The sequence below is a fragment of the Parasteatoda tepidariorum genome, chromosome 9, assembly GCF_043381705.1.
Source record: "Parasteatoda tepidariorum isolate YZ-2023 chromosome 9, CAS_Ptep_4.0, whole genome shotgun sequence".
In the NCBI taxonomy this organism is placed as follows: Eukaryota; Metazoa; Arthropoda; class Arachnida; order Araneae; family Theridiidae; genus Parasteatoda; species Parasteatoda tepidariorum.
In genome coordinates this window covers 75597783-75614120 of record NC_092212.1, presented here as the reverse complement: position 1 = coordinate 75614120, position 16338 = coordinate 75597783, and the positions used below count along the sequence as shown (strand labels likewise).

Sequence of the window (16338 nt, the reverse complement as noted above, 5' to 3'; positions counted from 1 at the left end):
ACAGAGCTGAAGTGAAATATCCTCAGTGGTAGACTGATCATGGGCTAGAGTCTCCTTGCCGTCAGGCTAACTATAGGAGGTTCTCTTTGTCTTCCTCTCCATGTCGCTCAAATGCGAGTTAGCTCCATCAAAAAGTCCTCCACGAAGGAAAATTTCTCCCAATACTCGATCCAGGAGTTCCCTTGTCTTCTGGACTGGGTTCAAAATTACAAGGATACGGAGGTGAACTTTAGTAGTCGTAAACCCATAAAATTGGGTCTGCTGTTCAACGACGGTTCTATTAAGTTCTTTCAGTTATACGGAGAAAATATTCTTAGTCATTGTCATTAGAAGACCTTTCTTGTTATGGAGACTTCCTAGTTGTGAGATTACAAAACATTAAACGAAAAATTAAGGCCTGGTTATACGATCCAAGTTCTTGGACGGAGATTGATTGAAATTGATGGAAACTTGTTTTGCTTTGAGCTTGGATTGTGTAAGCGATCATCCATGTCCTTAGTCCAAGTCCTTGGATGATAGTAGAGCATGTTCTACTTTCCATCTAAGTTTTTACTCCTTTAACCAATCAGCCTCTTAAGTCTTATGACGTCAATAAGCAGACATCAGATTATTTCATTTCGTTGTCCGTTTTCATATATTTTAATCCAAATAAATTAAACTGTTTGTGTTATTGCTTTTATTTGAATTTATTTAGTAATTTTAAATTCATGTAAGTATGATTTTATAATGTTGAATATAAACAATGCGCACGCGCAGGTTTTCCATCTGACCAATCAGTGACTTTCAAGAACTTGGATAGTATCGGCGAATCATCCAATTTCTCGGATTTAAGAACTTAGACAGTGCAAACAAGGCTTTAGAAGCCCTTCAATTCCACGATTACTCTCAATTAAATTGGATTTTTCCATTTCTTTTTCAGGTAGAAAATCCTCTAACTATTGTTATCTTCACACTGTTAAAACTGTGGTGTAAAAACTCTTTAAATTTAATGTTGAACAATCTAAAAATTTGCGCCAAAGAACACTTTATTTCATGTTGATGTCAAATAAAGCTTTCATGCATAATTTAAAGTCTGTAGTTAAATCTAAACACCTATAGTGTCTACCAAACTCGTGATCATTCACGTAATAAATGAGTCATTTTCGCTTTCTAAATCAACAACGCTGGAGCACTTTAGATATCGTCAGCAGTTTGTTTACATCAGACAAGAGTTAGTGTTACTTTGCTTTCTTCCACGCCGCTATACAATATCTAATGAAACAAAAGTTTGCGGTTAAAATATGTAAGTATGTCTTTCGTTAGGAAATAAGTATAATTATATTTGAACCTTTAATATCTTTAAATGTATTAAGTAGTTTTTCAATATTTGATTTTTCTCTGTTTCGGTTTCTTAAGCTTAGTTCTAGTTCTACTCCATATATTTTTCTTTCTCTGCTGTGTATCTTTATTTAGTTAACTAACTGTAAAATATATTGTATATCATCCTAAATTAATAGTTCTATCTTTATATTTTATCATAAAAAAAGTTCTGGCGAGAATATATTTCTCAGTTTTGTTCAATTAAGTGAGCAAAATTATGCGAACAGAAAATTAATTAAAAAAAATTGTATTAATTTTATTACTATTACTGGTTACTCGTTGGTCAAATGCTTTTTTTCTCTTCTGGATTGACTCCGATAAATGCCACAACATTTCATATCATGGATTGCAAAAACTGTTTCAATTGATGTTCAATTCAATCGTATTTCAAGAAGTCACAAAGTACTTTTCCTTCGTCAGTATTCATATTTGTATTAAAATCACCGTCAAGACAGTAATTATAAGTTAATAATAAAAAGAATATAACAATACTTTAAATTATTATTGTGTAAATACACTAAAAATGTCTGCTGGTGAAAAGAAAAAGAAAAGAATTCTAAAAAAATTATCAAGCAGCAGCTGTCGCCATAGCAACCGCATGCAATGACGACGCATGCGCGCTGTTAGCTACTACTCTTGAACACAATTGAAAAGTGTGATGACGTCCAAATAAGGTGCGCACGCCATCAAACCCAAAACAGTATCCATTTGGCTAATTGGTGATAACTTTACTGATCCTCATATGTACTCTGTAAAATATTTTCATGTTTCTCTGCTCCAAATTACTTTAGACTAAAGCGGTGTAGCTAAATACCATACACAACTTTTGGATCTAGGTGTTTCCTACACCAAGGATATTTTTTTTTCACTTCTTGGTATAAAGCAGCCGAAACAAGAATAATTTATTTATGATGCATATATACACTATTTATATGGCGAAAATGATCCACGGGATAATCCCAAAGTACTAAAATGATCTACGGGATAATCTCAAAGTACGAAAATGGTCCACGGGATAATCCCAAAATACGAAAATGGTTCACGGAATAATCCCAAAGTACGATAATGGTCCACGGAATAATCCTAGAGTACGAAAATGGTTCACGGGATAATCCTTAAGTACAAAGATTGTCGACTGGATACTACCAGAGTACAAAAATGGTCGACGAGATGATCCTAAAGTACTAAATAGTTCAGCATCGATGCAGCTTTAATAGGCATCAAATATGCTAATATAATCCATTGTACTTATATTTGTGTATTTGGTACTTTGATTTTAATTTTGATGCAAAATGGTGGACTAATCCCATATACGAAAATGGTGAACGGGATAATCCCAAAGTACTAAAATGGTCCACGGGATAATCCCAAAATACGAAAATGGTCGACTGGATAATACCAGAGTACAAAAGTGGTCGACGAGATGATCCTAAAGTACTAAATAGTTCAGCATTGATGCAGCTTTAATAGGCATCAAATATGCTAATATAATCCATTGTACTTATATTTTTGTATTTGGTACTTTGATTTTAATTTTGATGCAAAATGGTGGACTAATCCCATATACGAAAACGGTGAACGGGATAATCCCAAAGTACTAAAATGGACTACGGGATAATCCCAAAATACGAAAATGGTGAACGGGATAATCCCGAAGTACAAAAATGTTAGACTGGATAGACCCAAAGTGCGAAAATGGTCCCCGGGATAATGCCAAAGTACGAAAATGGTCGACTGGATAATACCAGAGAACAAAAGTGGTCGACGAGATGATCCTAAAGTACTAAATAGTTCAGCATTGATGCAGCTTCAATAGGCATCAAATATGCTAATATAATTCATTGTACTTATATTTGTGTATTTGGTACTTTGATTTTAATTTTGATGCAAAATGGTGGACTAATCCCATATTCGAAAATGGTGAACGGGATAATCCCAAAGTACTAAAATGGACTACGGGATAATCCCAAAATACGAAAATGGTCCAGGGGATAATCCCAAAGTACGCAAAATGGTCCACGGGATAATCCCAAAGTACCAAATTGTTCAGCATTGATGCAAATTTAATATGTATCAAATATGCTAGTATAATGCATTGTACTGATATTTGTGAATTTGGTACTTTGATTATAATTTTGATACAATTCTTAGATGCAGCTATTGAAGATTGTTTTCAAAGAGTTGCAAGTGAATTGATGATTTGTTGCCCGAGCGCCACTGAAGCAATTATATCAATACATAGAGGGCATTATTTCCCATGGAATGAAACAGAACTCGGGTAAAGTACATGTTTTCAGAACTATATTGATTTTGTTCCATAAATAAAGTTTATTAGTTTGCTATAACAATATTTAACTTAAATCTATGAATATTTGGTAATTTTGGTTGAAGAGTTTAATTTCCTTAGTTCTGATTGATAGACTGGACTTGATTGTAACTATCTGTGTACAGGCTTGTTCATTATCTAAATTTAATCTGTTGAGACATCTCAACTCTAGTGAGGCAGAGGGAGCTATTAAGATTAATATTTATCATGTACGTTACAATATATATTAAATTTCGATATTAAGAAGAGTATTCCAGTTGCCTTGGCAACATAATTGAATGAGATTAGTTATAATAGGAATTTAACTTCATTAATATTTTAATGTTAAGCGTTAATGTATGTTTGAAATATTTTCTTATGATAAAGTAAAATGCTTTGTACTTATAATGAGTTAGGTCAAATTAAGATTAGGTATTAAGCATTCTCTTGTAATGACAAATAGCATTTTAATGTCATAAATAATTCTATTCCTCCTTTGAAACTATTTAATATAATATAGTCAAACGATATTTAATCAACATAATCAAACAATATTCAATCAACATTTAACTATATTATTTTTTAAAACAAACAATATTTTTCACAAATTATCTTCTAATGTTTTTATCGATTATATTATTATAATAGAGAAGCAAAGATGCACTGGTGATTGTTAAGAACATGTGTAGATTAAGTTGTTACTTTGTTGTTACTGATGCCATTTTCATAACCGTCGCTGAACAACCTGACCCAATTTTGGGTTTGCGACTACTAATGTTCAACTCCGCAGTCTTGTAATTTTGAGCCCAATCCAAAAGAAAAGGAAGCTCCAGGATCAAATATTGGGATGGAACTAACCCGCATTTGCGTTGCACGAAGAGGAAAACCACAAAACCTCCCACTGTTAGCCTGACTGCAAGGGAACTCTAACCCATGATCCGTCTCCCACTGAGGATATTTTTACATCAGCACGGTGGTCGGTGCGAGTCGGGTGTGGAATTCATATAGACCAGCCATCTTTTGGATTAGAACCGGGTTCACCTTATTGGAAGGCGAATGTTCCATCCTCTGAGCCACCACGGCTCTACTTAGTTCACTTGCCAGTGCCAAACAGTCTGCTTGAAATCCAGCATCAGATGCTTTTCTTGTTATTTTAGTGGCGTCATTTATGGCCAAGATTATGACTTTAGTGACAGCCCGTTTTACAGGGAGGACCCAATCATACTCCATTCATCCATCGGAAGTTTGACCGGAACCAGAGAACGATCAATATCCAATTCAGTATTCCCAGAGACATTGATTTGTTATGGGAATTAGGAGAACTTTATGACCCCAACAGATTTGACGTGCACCAGTCACCATTTAATACACAGGGATTCTTCGGCAGGTGGTTGTTCTATTCCGTCGGTCCGGGTTCGGCTATTAATATTTCTAGGTTATGAAAATATAAATAGTTCAGGTTTTAAAATTTTTGCATTATACAGGGTGTTTATAAAGTCCCGGACTCATTTTGATGCTTAATAACTCATAAAATAATAAAGATAGATTAAAATTAATAACATAAATGGTTAGATAGACTCAAAAAATTTCATGACCCTTCTCAATGAACTTCCACGTGTGCCCCCTTCGTCGCACGGAGAATATCAAGTCGATAGTCAATTTCACACCTGGTAGCTTTCCTTTTTACAGAAAAGACGGTCTCATTAGTCGTATACTTAGACATGTTGGAAAACTTCGTATTTCCACAACTAGAAGAGCTTCAGCCACATGTCTTTTTGAAACAAGATGGTACAACATCTCATTGGGGTATCATCGTTCGTAGTTCTTTGAATGACCATTTTCCAGGAAGATGGATTGGGCGAGGAGGTTCAATTCCTTGGCCACCCAGATCACCTGATATAATGTCGCTGGACTTTTTTCCTTGGGGATTTATAAGGGGCAATGTTCACAGGAGGATCGTGTCGAACATTGATGACCTAAAAGCCAGAATTACAACCACAATAGCCTCTGTGGATGCCGACATGCTTGCCGCTACCTGGCGTGAAATTGACTATCGACTTGATATTCTCCGTGCGACGAAGGGGGCACACGTGGAAGTTCATTGACAAGGATCATGAAACTTTTTGAGTCTATCTAACCATTTATGTTATTAATTTTAATCTATCTTTATTATTTTATGAGTTATTAAACATCAAAATGGGTTCGGGACTTTATAAGCACCCTGTATTTTCATTCTGTTTCACTTACTATTTTCTCTTTTAATTCTTTATTTATTATTTTTTATAGACATTGCGACATTCTTTGTGTCATGCAAAAAATCAGTCACTGTGATAAGCAAGATATTAACATGATCCAAAAGCTATTTAAATATACAATTGACTACCTCCAAAAAGGTGAGTATCTCCTTGAATTTCACAAAAAAAAGAATAAAAAAGATTAAAAAAGATTAAAAAATGATTTCAATGTATAATTAAATTTATCTAATTATTATTTACAGATTGTGTCGTTAGCATATAATGTTTGATTCTTTTTTATGAATATAGATCGTGTTATTTCGTACTAATGATCTCTTTTTTATATATGAATTATATAGGCAATTAGTAAACGATTCTCTCTTTTGTGATAGGATTTTGTGTGTTACTTTCGTAAGATTTTATATATATATTTTTTTAATTAAATGGCCTTAATGTTTTTTCTACGTCCTCCTAAAAAATAAATTTCTTTTTATTTTTTCCAATGAGCTGCACAAGTGCGCACACATGATCAGACCTAGTGCGTTCTCCAGAAGTGGTATCCATTCTTTCAGGACCACCGCAATGGGTGAGATACCGTTGGTCATGTTAATTTGGACGTCTAGTTTCTGCCACACTAGATGGCAGCACCGAGACTCTTATTTGGATGCTAAAGTGAGCTAGGAATTTAATTTTGCCGGAAATCCTAAAAAATAAATAAAATATAGAAAAAGTTCAGCTGTTGGAATTTGATTAAGATTTTTCGAAGGTCTTTCGCCAAGGAAAATTAAAAAAAAAAGCGACAGTTTAAGTGCCTTACTATTTAGGTATCACTTTTAACTATGTATATACAGTCCCGAGACAAATTATTAGACGCACTAAGGATTCTTTGTAAAATCTTAATTATAATGTAATATTATACAGCTTTATTGTTTTTACACGACAGAAACCGGTTTGTACTTGTTTACGTTCGTGTATTAATTTTTTAACATTGTAACGCAATACGCTAAAAATAAATACAAATGGGAAGTACGTACATAAAAAGTCTCTTGAATAAGAACCCGTTACACGTATGTTTAAATATAAAAGCATTGCCTATAAACTCCTGCAAAACGTGTAATTATTAAAAAACTACAGTACGTATAATAATTTGGTCGAATTATTTTAATACACTAATATATTAGCTGATATAATAAATATTCTATAATTATGTAATATATTGTATGAATTAATGAAAAATGATACGTTTTAATCACTTTGAAATTGATAAATTCAATTTAACCTTACTGTTGTTATTTTTCCAGATGTTAACAATTATGACCAAGGAACAAATGTTGCACGTAAGCTTTTTTTTTGCTATTTACTATCTATGACTCCTAGTCATTCAATTCTGCAGATGCGTTTCTTCAGGGGAGATTTAATATTTTAAGTTTAGAGAAGTTTCAGTTGTTTTCTATCCCATTTTTTAATTGTATTCTACAGTAAAATTCAAACTAATTCAACCAATTATTCAAAATAATTATTAAAACTTTAAAAATCAATTTCGTTTTAAAAAAAATTAAAGTTTTTAGTCAGTAATACGTTATTGAAATAAATTTTTTAAAATTGAAATAAACGACAAGCAATAGAAAAACTTTCAGTAAAACAACAATTATGCTTTTAAAAAATATCATGCATGAGGACACATCTCCTATGCATTCTTTCAATGACATGTCTTTCAAAATTATCATCAACGCTTTCTTCTACGCTTTTCTTAATGAATAACAATAATGATGAATAAAATTATTGTTATTGAACCAGCATAAGTATAATTAAAACAGGATATAAACACATAGTCTGTTGATATGAACTATTTGGTTTAACCTTTAAATTCTTTCCAACTTAAGCTTAGTTTGTTTTAGCGTTATGTTGTCCACGAAAGAAAACAATTGTCATTCAGAAATTTGTAAACATGTACGCTTACGCTTTCATTCTTATAACAGTTCACATGCTTGAAATAATACAGGGTTATTCATAATTCCCTCCGGGGTTTCGAAGCGTTATAGTAAAAAAAAGAAGACGAATATGAAAAAAAGAAACATACGAAATTATTCCGTAACTATTTAAGTTTTACTTACATGCATTACAGGTGTTCTATGTGTGAACCCTTGGTCACACGGCATATATCAATGCTATAATCCAGTTCCTGCCGGGAGGGAATTATGATTGTTGTAGTTGCTGTAGTTCATTTACGTCGCACTAGAGCCGCACAATGGGCTATTGGCGACCGTCTGGGAAGCATCCCTGAGGATGATCCGAAGACATGCCATCACAATTTTGATCCTCTGCAGAGGGGATGGCACCCCTGCATTGGTAGCCCGACGACCTGCACACAAAGTCGAGCACTTTACGTTAGAACAGTTTAACGAGGACTATTACCGCACACCCTCGGTCCCTACGCAAACTGATCCAAGTGGTCACCCACCCGCACACTGACCGCAGCCAGTGATGCTTGACTTCGTTGATCTGCGGGAATTATGAATAACCCTGTATATACATTATTAATCATTGATCATTGTTTGCAAGTAATAGTAAAATAATATTAAGAGTAGTTATGAAAAAAAGTATTTTGAAATTTGAATTTGATTACGTGCAATTGTTATTTTATACTATCTTAATTCCAGAGTAACTAATGTCGGTTATTTATTTCATGAGTGTTCAAAAACTCAATAGCTGGAGAGGCAATGAAAATTACATTTTCATGATTTTAATAAAAAATAAAATAGTAAGCTTCTTTCTAAAATTTTGGACTTTAATGATTATTTTGAAGCTGTTCGTGATTTGAGAAACATTAACAAATGTTTCGAAGTTATGGAACCAATTCTTGAAATTTGCTGTCCTGCCATGAAAGGAGCTGTCTACACTTTACTTAACTCAGAACCATGGCCTTTAATAGATGGTCCAAACCTCAAGTAAATATTTTTTAATGTTAGAATTATTTTTTTTAAAGAATTAATATCGAACAGTTTTTCTGTTAAGAAATTTATTATAGTAACCATAAATTATTTTAACGAAGTCTTTGATTTTAAATTTCTACATGATATCAAATCCAAGAAAAAACAGGAAATCAAGTCATAGTGCAAGGTTACTGGAAACGAATCGCCGGGGTAGCCTGGTCGGTAGGACGTTGGGCCCATGTCCGAGAGTTTGCGGGTTCGAACCCCGCCGGCCGAAGATTCCCCGTGTAGTAAATGGTGACTGATTCACGTTAAATCTGTGGAGTCGCAAAGTCCTCAATGTTCCTATAACAAATCAATACCTCTGGGGGTACTGGATTGGAGATCGATCGTTCTCTGATTCAGGTCAAAATTACGATCTGTGTATGAATGAATGAATGAATGAATGGATGTATGAATGAATCCACTCTATAAACGGGTGCAATGAATGTGTGTGACAGAAGTCGAATTCTTGGCCATAGATGGCGCAACTGGAAAACAGGAACAATCGCACCCCTCTGCCTAAACAGGCATACGTTAGCAACAACAACAACTGGAAAGGATTCAATGGGATTCGAGTCTTATTAGGAGAATCAGGAAAAGCTTTCTCATTATGTTCTATCAGAGTTCCTCAGATGTAATTGCATGTTAATCGTAGCATGTATTATTATGCCACGCTTTATAGTAATAGAGGCCAACATATAATGTAGGTGAATATGTGATATTATATTGGTAGAAAGTTAATGCATTATCTATTAAACTACTATACAGTAGTTATAGCTAATCCATTATTATCAGGAACATATTTGAAAGTGGTTTCCCTGTTTTCGTTTTTAGCTTTTAATTTCGCGATTTGTACAAAACGTAGTTAGTTATAGTTATTACAGTAAAGATTCTTACTATAAGCAAATCCACATTAAACTTATTCTTCCTCACAAGATGAAGCATGTAGTTAAAAGGTGGTTTTTATTCAGCTAGTATAGTTATTCTAAAACAGTGCGATGGCATGTAAAATTATTTTCTGAAGTATATTCTTTTGAAACAGTCTGATTTAGTAACTCGTTCAAAAGTACCCTTAAAGCAACCAATCATGAAAGTAGGTCTTAGTTTCATAGCTGTATCAGCTAAAATGTTCACAGAATTCCATTTGAAAGTCAAGAACATCTTATGTATAAGCTGCATTATTAAACCTTTTTTGTTTTCCAGACGTTGCAATTACTTCTGCTATAGACTTGCTGCTCAAAAATGTTCTCCGGACACTGCACTATTTGCTTCATCTATAATGAATCAGGCTGTATCTATACCAGCTGTAGGTAGGGTATATTTTATCTTTTGTTTTAGTATTATTTGTATAAATCGAATGTAAATTAAAATATTCTTCGAAAATCAAACTATTTTGGCACATCTGGTACAATTTGAACCGTTTCAAAATTTTTTTTATGTGCTTATGCTTTTAGATAAAGCATAAATGTAAAAATGTAACTGGATTTATCTTCTTAGGTTGCAGTTTTAATTACTGTGAAAATTTATAAGAAAAGTAAGAAATTTTTTCAAGTAACTTTTTGAACAGATAATCTTAATAAGATCTTATAGTTTGAAATGTGAAGAAATACAATACAAATATATATTACAAAGAGCAAGAAATTCTAAAAGTTTAAAAATTTATCCTTCTGTTGTACTAAGAAAAAATAACTACAAAATATTTAAGTAGTTAAATTCTTCAATTTTCTGTTAAAATTATTTTATTGCTTTTAATAGTTTTGCTCTTATCTAAGCTTCGAAATTCTAAATAAAAATCGCTTTTTTCGCCATTTTTTAAATCTCCCTAGGATATATAATATTCTTACCGGATGCCCTTAGAACAATTAAAATATCCGAAAATAAGACTTTCCGTTTTATTTTTATCTAAAATTGTAAATTTAAACACTCATGCTTATTATTTAGAAGATTTTCTCTCAAAAATAATCACCAAACAAAAATTGAATAATATTTATTTAAAATCGAAATAATTTTTTAATTTATCCATCTTTTGCCCTTTACCCATCCGTTTTTTTTTGTAACTTATTGTGACTTATTCATCATTTTTTTGTGACTTGTCCAACCATAATCCATTTTCCTACTTATCCATCTTTCAGTGACTTATCCGTCTTTCAGTGACTTGTCCATCTTTCAGTGACTTGTCCATCTTTCAGTGACTTGTCCATCTCTCAGTGACTTGTCCATCTTTCAGTGACTTGCCCATCTTTCAGTGACTTGTCCATCTCTCAGTGACTTGCCCATCTTTCAGTGACTAATCAATCTTTCAGTGACTAATCAATCTTTCGGTGACTTATCAATCTTTCGGTGACTTATCAATTTTACGGTGACTTATCAATCTTTCGGTGACTTATCTAGTTTTCGGTGACTTATCCCTCGTAAACATCTTTCTGACACATCGAATAGGCATTTTCAAAAAAGACTAAATCTTATAACTAGTAATGAAACAATGACTAATTCTGCAAATGTAAGAAGTTTGTTCTGAGATACAATGCAACACATCGCGGTTACAAAATTGAACATGAAGTTGGATGTGGACATGCAACAACGCACTTCAAACCGTGATTTTTTTATTATAATTTTTTATAGCGAATTTCTAATTTTGTCCTTCATAGGAATGAGATTGAAGTCATTTTACCAATTTAAAACTTTTGAGGGCCCATTATTTAATTTTATATAGGAAAGTCTCCTTATAGACTACGATGATTATCGTTTTTAGTCTCATTTTAGAGATCTAATGAGCGGTATTAGTTATCAACATTTTAAGAAGAGAAACTATTAGTCTTAATATGTCTGAATTAAGCTAATATGTCTTATCTGAATTGATGTGAGAATCAATCAGTTTTGGAAAATTCGTACTCTTCTATTATTGGTATTAATAATGGAAGCAAAAATTAAGTGAATGTATTTATTATTTTTTTTTTTAGTTATAGATGCGCACATTTTCCTTAATTTCTTTATTGTAAAAGATTCTCAGAAATTTGATATTATGCATTGAAAATTCTTTAAATCATTGAATTTATATTGAAAATTGTCTTCAATTTCTTCTTGAAAGTTTCATTTGGTCAAAAAATGTTTCGTTTTTGAGGTTTTGTCTTACGATGTCTTAACTAATGCATGATCCTCCCTTTATTTAAACTTTTTGGATCCCAAAAACATTTGCTTTAATTTTTGGTTTCTAAATCTACTCTGTTTCTGTTGTGAATGTGATTAGCAGTAACAACTAACTTTATTTGTGAACCTGACTTTTAGTCTTCTAATTATGCAGGAGTGAAACAAATAAAAGTATCACAAAAAGTTATTTATAGTTTATAATTTTGCTCTGAGTAACACGAAAGGTTCGTGCAATATATCGTTAAATATCTTTAATCATGGCTATAAGACATTTATAGTTTATAATTTCGTTTTGAAGAGCATGAAATGCAATATATTGTCAAATACTTTTAAGTATGACTAAAAGTTATTTATAGTTTATAATTTCGTTTTGAAGAGCAGGAAAATTTCGTGCAATATATCGTTGAATACCTTCGTTTGACTATAATATTTAATGTAATAAAATTAAATTGCCTTTTGGATCTAATTTTGATAATAAAAAAATAGTATAATGCAGTAAAAGTTGTAATTTTCTTTCAGGATATCAGAAGTTTACAGAAAATTGTCACAGCATCATTAGTGAAGCTCTGAGTTGTTGTGATGCAATCGTTTTATCAGTTTTTCAAAGAGGATTTCCTTACAATGATATCTCGCTTAACTCCAGGTAAGATATTAGCAAATTAGTAAAGATTACTCTGTGATAATTCTGGATTTGTTCGGGGTAAAGAATAAAGAGTTGACAGTATACTACCTAAATTTTTCAAGTTTCAAAATATTATAGAAATTATTTTTGAGATATATGATCATTTTTGATTCACAGAGTAGAAATGCTTTTGAACATATCAAGATAAATGAATGAATAAAATGAATTACCTATGCATGTAAATTGCTATTAAACACTCTATTATGAAATTGTATACCGTTAGAAAAGCTTGTGTGTATATATATAGAGTCTTTATAATTAAAGTTCCACTTTGAAATGGATATAAAAATAAAACTAACCAACCAAATGTCATCAAACTTGGTAAATGTCTATAAGAGGTTATGTGATTTTAGTTCCCGCAAAAAAAAAAGAAAAAAGTTCAAAAATTCACCACCAGCGGTGAATGGTTAACGGTTAGGATAAGGTTAAACGAAATAACAGGTGCAACAGATAACAAACCTGTGGCTTGAAATTTTGCCATCATTTTCCGTAAACATTGCTGTGTCATTGGACCTCGGCGTTTTCCTCTTACAGTACGGAACTTTTGTAAAGCCCTCCGTTCATTGCTGTCGCATTCATAGTAACATTTCACGAGTAAAGCACGGTCTTGCATTGTAACAGACATTGTCGACTCAGAACACTGACAGCTCAGACAAGGCGCCTCACTTTTATAACTGCAAAGTCACATGACGTGTAAAACAAATTTGCATATTTCACATTTGTTTAACACTATTGCATACAGCGCCATTCTCCGCTGGAGGTGAATTTTTGAACGATTTTTTTTTTTGCGGGAACTAAAATCCCATGACCTCTTATAGACATTTACCAAGTTTGATGACATTTGGTCGGGTAGTTATATTTTTATAGCCATTTCAAAGTGGAACTTTAATTATAAAGANATAAATTTATATATATATATATATAGAGAGAGAGAGAGAGAGAGAGAGAGAGAGATAGTCAAAATTTTATAACTGTCACATAGAAAGAGGAAAATTCGACATTTAATATTTTTAATGATACTATAAATGTTATATAGAATTTTATGCGTTTGTGTGTTTAGATAGTTATTTTGAGAAGGGAAAGAACTGGGCAAATATATTACACAAGTCTTCATATGTGCTTTAATTAATGTAAAAAAAATTACAAAAATTTATAAACAAATTTCATTAAAAATTATTGAAATTTCAGTCCTTTCTCATAATTTTTTGAACACACCAATTACAGTGCTGACGTAAAATATCCTCAGTGGCAGTTGAATCATGGGTTGGAATCCTTTTGTCCTCTCATGTAAAGCAAATGTGGGTTAGTCTTATCAATTAACCCTTCAAGTTTTCCAATACTTGAACTAAAAGTTCCAATTTTCTTCAGGGTTTGATTCAAAATTATATGGCAACAGAATTGAACATTGTTAGACAGAAGCCCAAAAATGGGTTTAGTGTTCAACGTCACGCAATTTTGGGTTATAAAATAAATTAAAATTATTCATCCCGTTTCAAAGGACAGTCTGTTTACAAGTACACTTTGTTGAAATATAGGTAAAACATGGTAAGAGAGACACACTCACCAACTTTCTGATACGTATCACAAATGGGAGAACCCTTTGTCAGTTGGCGCATATCCCAATTGAAAACAAGTTCTGCCCATATTTTAAAAATAGCTTGTTTCATTCGATGTAGCTGCATTGATGCAATCCTGCAGAGTTATTGACATTGGGTGATATATACTTCGTTCTTCACAATTTAGCAATAGGATAAATATCCTTCATTAAGTAATGTACCCCAATACCAACGACACTGTATCACTGTTGCTGTAAAGTTTTTAATTGAACCTATGGACGAAACATGTTTTCTTATTGGAAAGTGTAGTGGTTGTGTCAGCAATGGCTTAATTTCCTATTTTATAACCGTCGTTGAACAGCAGACCGAATTTTCAGTTTATGACTACTAATGTTCAACTCCGTAACCTTGTAGTTTTGAATCCAATCTAGAAGACAAGGGAACTCCTGGATCAAGTATTGGGACAAATTTGCCATCGTAGTGGTCTTTTTAATGGACCTAATCCGCATTTGCGTTACATGGAGAGAATGTCCCACGGCTAGTCTAACGGCAAGGGGACTCTAACCCATGATCCGTCTACCACTGGGAATATTTTACGTCAGTATTGTGGTTGGTGCTAGCTGGTTGCGGAATTTGAATCAACCAGCCATTCCCGGGATTAGAAGCCGGCTCATCTCATTGGGAGGCGAGTGCTCTAGCCCCTGAGCTACCACTGCTGAAACAATGATTTAATCTAGCGTTTCTCAACCTTTATGTATTCGAGGCCCAGTTTGTAATTGTCATCGCGCCCCTCGCTTTCAATAAAATGTATACAACAATAACGGTGGGGGTATCACGGATTCGACTGGGCTTTTGTTTCTCCCACACTTAAATTTTATTTGCAGATTCTTACCTAAATGTCTCCAAAAAATATGCATTAATGACAATAATGTAGCAAAAGTAATGAAATTTCCTTCTTTTAGATTGATAAACTATTAAAAAGGGAATAAAAGCAAAAATTACTCGCATTTCTAATAACGACAAAATCAATTAGCCAAAAGGGTTTTATTTCGTTCAAGAAAATTTAGGGGCACACATTGCAACTCATAATATATAGTTAATAAATAATAATGCAAGAAAATCATCAACGCAGCAACTGCTCTCATACATACAGTCTTCTTAGACTGAAAAGGAAAAAACAATGAATTAAAAATCAACTGTCAAATATTTCATGAAACTAAAATAATAATTACAATAATACTAATAACTTTTCGTATTATTTATCTCTTTGTGAATCTCTCTTCTTTTAAATTTTTCAATAGATCAAAGAGTAAACAAAAAAGGGATCAATTTTTTTAATTAAAAATCTTGTTTACCTTTTTCAACAGTTCATTTTGTAAACCTAACTAATATTGCTTCACAGTAATACATTTCCTGAACTCGAAATTTTCAAAAATTTTATTTTTTTGCAAAAGAAATAAAATTTGTATGTATGTATTTGTATGCATTTGTAAAAGAAATAAAATTTGTAATTGTATGAAAGAAATTAATGACTATGTTTACAAAATTTTCAATTAAAGAATAGAAATGAATTGTCCTTTGGTATAAGTTTCCAAAACTCATCACTTCAAAATATCAAAAGATTAAAAATTTCGATCACATATTTTCACGAAAGATACCGTAGTAGGGATTGCAAAACTTATCTTAAAGAAAGAAAATTTTCTATCAATACTTTACCCTAAAATTTGATAAAGCAGCCCTCTCTGAATTTGAAGAATTTTGCCGGAAAATTTTTTCAGTAGGGGAGAGTGGGGTCAATTGTAACATTTTTTACGTAACTATTTTTAACTAACAAAAAAAAATCTAATATATTAGTATTAGTTGACTGACGCGTAAAGTAGACTATCCTCTACTAGACAAAAAAATAAATACCTTATTTTAAATGTTATTATATTAGTTATTAACAATTTTTGACAGTCGTGCACTTGTTACAATTGTCCCCACTTACGGGGTCAATTGTAACAGTTCATAAATTCAACTAAAACATAGTTAATTATACATATTATCATAGTTGTGATATATTTTTTTATTGATCAAAATA

The 16338-nt window shown here is 32.4% G+C and overlaps 1 protein-coding gene across 1 annotated transcript in view; it reads left to right on the top strand.

The window, feature by feature from the left end:
* The window catches only part of LOC107438365 (uncharacterized), a 109707-nt gene that overhangs the window by 51061 nt on the left and 42308 nt on the right, over nt 1-16338 (top strand). Inside the window, exons 24-29 of the mRNA XM_043044310.2 lie at nt 3511-3637; nt 5951-6057; nt 7200-7235; nt 8705-8846; nt 10077-10183; nt 12540-12663. Coding sequence (XP_042900244.2) covers nt 3511-3637; nt 5951-6057; nt 7200-7235; nt 8705-8846; nt 10077-10183; nt 12540-12663 — 643 coding nt within the window. The remainder of the gene's footprint in view (nt 1-3510; nt 3638-5950; nt 6058-7199; nt 7236-8704; nt 8847-10076; nt 10184-12539; nt 12664-16338) is intronic.